This window comes from Panthera uncia, unplaced genomic scaffold (genome assembly GCF_023721935.1).
Source record: "Panthera uncia isolate 11264 unplaced genomic scaffold, Puncia_PCG_1.0 HiC_scaffold_701, whole genome shotgun sequence".
In the NCBI taxonomy this organism is placed as follows: Eukaryota; Metazoa; Chordata; class Mammalia; order Carnivora; family Felidae; genus Panthera; species Panthera uncia.
Window position 1 is genome coordinate 25,058 of NW_026059871.1, and position 5,395 is coordinate 30,452.

At 59.5% G+C, this 5,395-nt stretch overlaps 1 protein-coding gene across 2 annotated transcripts; it reads right to left on the bottom strand.

Moving 5' to 3' along the window:
• Positions 1 to 749: 749 nt before the first annotated feature.
• LOC125918360 (protein phosphatase 1 regulatory subunit 14A) lies at positions 750 to 5,283 on the bottom strand. 2 transcript variants are annotated; one of them, XM_049624361.1, is made up of 4 exons: positions 4,863 to 5,167; positions 2,557 to 2,637; positions 1,912 to 1,944; positions 750 to 1,020 (listed from the first exon to the last, which is right to left on the bottom strand). In XM_049624361.1, exons 1-4 carry the CDS (start codon positions 5,061 to 5,063, stop codon positions 892 to 894), a joined length of 444 nt encoding a protein of 147 aa, XP_049480318.1. In that variant the 5' UTR covers positions 5,064 to 5,167; the 3' UTR covers positions 750 to 891. The 2 variants fall into 2 exon arrangements, with proteins under 2 accessions (XP_049480318.1, XP_049480319.1); XM_049624362.1 differs by having other exon boundaries at positions 902 to 1,040; positions 4,863 to 5,283.
• Positions 5,284 to 5,395: the final 112 nt, after the last annotated feature.

Here is a 5,395-nt window from a genome sequence, read left to right on the forward strand (position 1 = left end):
TGCTTTGCCCTGGGGGGGGTGGGGGTGGGCGGGGGCAGAGATCCCCTTGCTCTGGCCCTGGCCCACCCCGTATCCTGACTGTACACAGCCAGGACTACAGGTACAACTAGATCTGTTAAAATACTGAAATACTTCTAGTTTGGGTTAAATAGCTACCACAACTTCTGAGCCCTAGCCCCTCCCCTGTAACCCTTCAGGCCTCCCCCTGCTCCAGCCCAGGGGCCTCCCTGATCCAGCTCCAGGGGACTTGTACATCCTGATTAGCCGATGGCCCTGCCAATATTTGGTATCTTCCCCGGCTTAGCCTCAATGTCAGTCCCTCCACCCACAAGGTTCAGAGTCCTCCGATAAGGGTACCCGTTTCACACAAACTCCCATGCATCCTTCAAAGCCTTGCCTCAATGTCACTTTCTTCAGGAAGCCCCCTTAAATTGGTCTGTTCATGGCATCTTGTGGTGATGTTGGGCACGTTTGGTTTTGCACGTCTCCCATGATGCAAGGACCACAGACCATCATTCCCACAGGAACCCTGAATGACACCTACTGGGGCCTTGCTGGCTTGTGCTGGGCCGACCAAGGCTGGTGGGGTGGGGGGGTGGGGAATGACAAGATGAGTCCCGGGGGGCAGGGGTGCAAGGTCAGCAGGGCCTGTTCTCATGCTCTCTGGCTGAGGCGTGAGCCTCCATCTGTCGGGCCAGCTGCGGGTGCTGGGACACAAGGAGATGCAGCGGGAGAGAGGGAGGTGTTGGGGGAGCTCGGGGAAGCCCAGTGATCAGGGAGAGGAAAAACAGGCACGCAGTGTTGTTATAGAACCATTACATACAACTTATAAACAAGCCAGGACGGTGTGGAGTGAAGGGGAGAAGGGAGGGGGCCGCAGAGGCGAGAAGGTCAGGGTGGCGCGGTCCGGGCCGGGCCCTGGAGGGGGCTCAGGCTGCTGTCACCAGAGGGGCTGGGCTGGCGGAGACCTGGCTGCTTGTGGAGGCCTCGAAGCTTCACCAGCAGCTCCTGGACGAAGTCCTGAGGACAGGGCAGGGGTCCTGAGAACATGGGGAGGGGTGGGGCCAACCCCACCCACCCAGCCCCCATTCCCTCTGACCTGGTCAGTGAGAGGGAGTGGGGGTAGTTAGGGAGGGGGATGAAAGGCAGAGACTGGGAAAGAGAGAGGGAGACACACAGAGAAAGACAGGGAGAGAAACAGAGAGAGTCGGAGAGAAACAGTGAGAGACACAGGGAGAGATAGAGACCCAGAAACTGGGACCAAGACAGAGACAGAGACAGATGCAGAGGGAGAGACGAAAGGACAGAGAAGAAATAGCCACAGAGAGACATCAAGAGGTTTCTCAGGCCAAGAGATCACCAGGAAGGTCCCCAGGGACAGAGGCCTTCGCTCCAGGGCAGACAGACACACAATGACGTTTGTCCCTCAGGCAGCCCAGAGCCATTTAGAGAAACATGAATATTTTTCCCTTTTAAAGCAGGGAAGGAAGTGGGAGGGGTTGGGCCGCTCAGCTTCAGGGCCTGCAGGGATGGGAGGGCCCCAGAGGTGGGGAAGGGAGAAGCAGCCCAGGGAGGGGAGTAGGGGATACCCGGAGAGAGGCTGAGCCCAAAGACTGGAGGCCCCAAGGAGAGAACAGCAGAGGAAAGGCAGAAACCGGAGACAGATGGGGAGCATCTCAGTGGGGAGGAGATAATGGGGCCCCAGTGGCAGATGGGGAGAGAGGAGCCAGGGTGAGGAAGACAAAGACACCACTGGAGACGAGAAAAGGGCTGAGCGACACAGAGGGCTCCCCAGAGTTCCCTCTGACGACCCTGGGCAAGACAGCGCCTTCCCTCCTCCCCAGGGACCCCCTTTTCCCCCAGGATGCAGGGGGCCAGAACAGGGCCTGCCGCGTGGGAGGGCAAACTCACCTCTGTGGGGTTCTTGCACGACTTCAGGAGTCCCTAAACACCCCAGCCCCCCGAAAAAAAAGAGAAAATAGTAAATGACTAGCACCTAATCCCCTCCAGCCCCTTCTTTCCCAACAAAGCCCCGAGGCAACAAGACAAAAGGAAGTCAGACTCTAGGGTGGACTTCCCATCTGGTTTCAAGAGAGGAACATGGCCCAAGGGTCTTACGGAGCAAGGAGGGGCAGAGGGGGCGTGGTGGAGGGCGTTAGGGTAGAGTCCAGAAACTCGCACCGTGACCAGCTCTGAATCCAGAAAGGGCCAGAAGGTCACACAGTACTTCCTGTCTCTGGGAGAGCACAGGTCCTGACAGCAAGGTCAGAGCAGTCAGACTGCTTGGCCTTGACTCCCAGCTCTGCTCTTTCTGAGCTGGGGCCCTGAGCAAGTGATTAAATCTCTCTGGGCCTCATTTTCCTCATCTGGAAAATGGGAGATAATTATAGTGATAATAACAAAACGGAGATGATAAACCCTTGACAGGGTTTGTGAGGATAAAATGAGTTAAGTGCAAAACAACTGGAACAGTGCCTGGCACATACTAAGTGCTCAATAAACCTGGTAACTATTGCTGGGGCGGCAGCTTTCCCCCCCCACCCCACCCCCACCTACCTGGATCTTCCGGCTTCTCTCCTCTTCACTCTCTAATTCCAACAATTCATCAATGTTGACCTCATCAGGCATGTCTGCCTCCTAAGGCAGGGAGGGAGGGGTGGTCAGGGTCCCTTTCCTGTCCCTCCCTCGCCTTTGTCCAGGGCTCTGGAGAAGCCCCACCAGCCCCAGGGCCCAGCTGGCGTGTTCTGGAGCAACAATGTGGCAGTCAGGGACAGCACCGCCAAGGCGGGACATCTGGGTGTTGGGGGGGGGGGGGGGGGGAGGGGTGACAGATGGGTTGACAGAGGCCAAGGGGCCTGTACCAGCTCAGATGCCTGGGCCCCAGGGCCCAGAGAGCCTTGGGGCTGGCACAGGTCTCTCCTCTTGGCCCCAGTTCCCATAGTGGGAAACAGGCCTGGTCGAGTCTTGGAATGTCAGATTCTGGGATTCAGGAGAGGGGCTGGCTCTGCCCTTTCAAGGAAAAGTCTAAGCACTAGGTGTGGGGGAGGGGAGCAGGCAGGCCAGAGCCTCCTGCTGGGGGGCAGCCCCTTGCCCAAGAGGACAGCAAGGGTGGGTAGGGCTCAGGGCAGCCCCCAGGGCCAATAGTGTGCCCTGGTCAGTCCAGAGAGGTGGCCACCAAAGCCCCCCAGAGTGGACGGGCGGGATGAGCCACGAGCCCAACTGTAAGCAGCCACGAGGGGGATTTCTAGTATAGCCTCTTGGGGCAAAGAGCCAAATGCAGGCTCATTATCCCTGTAGGGGACAGAATCCAGCTGTCAAAGCAAGAGATCCCTGAGGCTACAGATTTTTTCCTCCCCCACCCAAAGTGCTTCTGACTTCACTGTGGACCTCAGGGCTGGCTGGTCCTCGGTTTGTGTGCGGAGAAGGGGCAAAGGCAGGGAGAGTCTAGAAGTGTGTCACACAGCCTGCGCGAGGCTCTGCGTGTGAGCCAGAGCCCGATGCCAAGGGGCTGGGGCCGGCCCAAGAGGCAGAGGTGTGCGGCCTCGTGTGTGTGTGTGTGTGTGTGTGTGTGTGTGTGTATTGCACGGGGGCCTATGGTCCCGTGACTGGGAGGCGTGTGGCTCTGGCTTAGCTGTGTCATCGTCAATGTGTCATGGCAGCTATAGCGCCCACTGTCTGAGGATGTCACCTACCACTGGCAACTGGACTTCTCTGTCCACTTCCAGGAGCCTACCCGCATGTCAGAACAAAAGGACCCCACGTCACCGTGAGGGGCCATGGCTCCTTCCGCCTCCAAGCCGTGCTGAGGAGCATTTGTGCGTCCTGCCGGTACAGCGACACAACCATCAGGTCCCCGTGACTGCGTTTTTGTGTTGCACAGTGTTGACTTCAAGCAGAGACTCCAGCCCAGCGTGTGAAATGTCTGTCTGCGGCCTCTGCGTCAACACCTCAGGCGGTAGCTTCGGCCCCGGGTGCCCACGGACAGGACGGCGGTAATTTCTGCCGTCGGGCATCTGTTTCTACCTGTGTCGCTTGTGTGGTTTTCTGTCCGGGTGTAGCGGTCATTCCTGTGATTTTATGTCTGTGAGTGGCTGTCGCATCTGCCATTGTGTTTGCCACGTGGTTATTGGTTTTGCTTTTAGGAGAAAATGGGTGGCTGTTAGTTGAACCATTTGGTGTCCCGGGGTAGGTGAAGCTGGGACCGTCTGTGAATTGCTACACTGTGTATCTATGAAGAGCTGTAACCGGAGCCCTTTTGTGTGGTTGTCGTTGTAACTGTGTGTCTGCATGGGGCTGTGGCCTGTGCTAGGGTGCCTGTGGGTGCCTGGAATTACGGCACACGTTGATCTGTAGGTGACCACAGCGAGTGTCCTTGAGAGTCTGTACGTCTGTACCTGGCTGTTGCTTCTGTTGCTGTGTCTGCTAGTGGCTCTAACTTGTCACTGTGCACGTCTGTAAATGCTGTTGCTTCCTTTGCTGTGCGTCTCGTCTTCTTAGTATCTTCCCGGTCACCATATCTATGTTTGGCTTTAAGACCTCCTCCTCCCCCAACTTTTCTCCAGATATGGCCGCTCAGGCTCTGCAACTTTGCCTCCTCACCCCCCGTGTGCTCAATCACTGGCCTTCCCCAGGTGTTTGGACACATCTCTGGAGACCCAAGTGTGTGTCCGTGTCCACAAGCATAGTGCCATGGAGGGGAGACACTAGGGCCAAGGAGTCCCATGAGTGCCTGGTCCCGTGCGTGCGTTCTCTTGTGTGACCGAGGCCAGCGCAAGCAACCGGAGACCCGAAGGGCGTAGAGTGTGCGGGCCCGGGGTCTGTGGGTCCCTCCCCCCACCCCTCCATACCCCTCCCTGCCTCACCCTGCCGCGGTACAGCTCCTCCAAGCGCCCGTCGATCCACTTCTCCACGTCCAGCCGCCGCTGCAGCTCCCGCCGGTCATACTTGACGGTGACACGCGCGTGACGTTTCTGCAGCCCCCCGGGGCTTCCCCCCGGCCCGCGGGCCCGCGACGGAGACTGCAGCTTGCTCAGCACCCGCTTGCCCAGCCGCTGAGCCGCCATCGCGGTCCTGGCCCCGGCCCCCGCGCAGCACTGTGCGCTTTCGCCAGGCGCCCAGGGGGCCTCTTACGGGCCGGGGCGGGGCCGGCCGGGGGCGGGAGCTCGGGCTCGCCCGGGGGCCAGCTCCGCCCCAGGCGCCCGGACCTCAGTTTCTCCGCCTGCAGCGCAGGGACTGGTCTCTGCACCGAGTAAAGCCCGCAGCCGTGCACGGTCTAGGTATGGGCGCGATCCCGGAGTCCCAGGCCGGGGCCCGGCGGCTGGGGCTCCCGCGGCTGGGGCTCCCGGGGCGGGGGGCGGGGTCCTGGGACAGGCTCTTGGGGACCCGGCCTTTCTGC

What these genes read in the sequence shown, in the direction of transcription:
- LOC125918360 (XM_049624361.1), bottom strand. Translation starts at nt 5,063, where the DNA reads ATGGCGGCTCAGCGGCTGGGCAAGCGGGTGCTGAGCAAGCTGCAGTCT. An exon ending in AGGAGCTGTACCGCGGCAGG is followed by an intron (nt 2,638 to 4,862) that starts GTGAGGCAGGGA and finishes TCCCTGCCTTAG; the next exon opens with GAGGCAGACATGCCTGATGA. An exon ending in AGAGAAGCCGGAAGATCCAG is followed by an intron (nt 1,945 to 2,556) that starts GTAGGTGGGGGT and finishes TGGGGTGTTTAG; the next exon opens with GGACTCCTGAAGTCGTGCAA.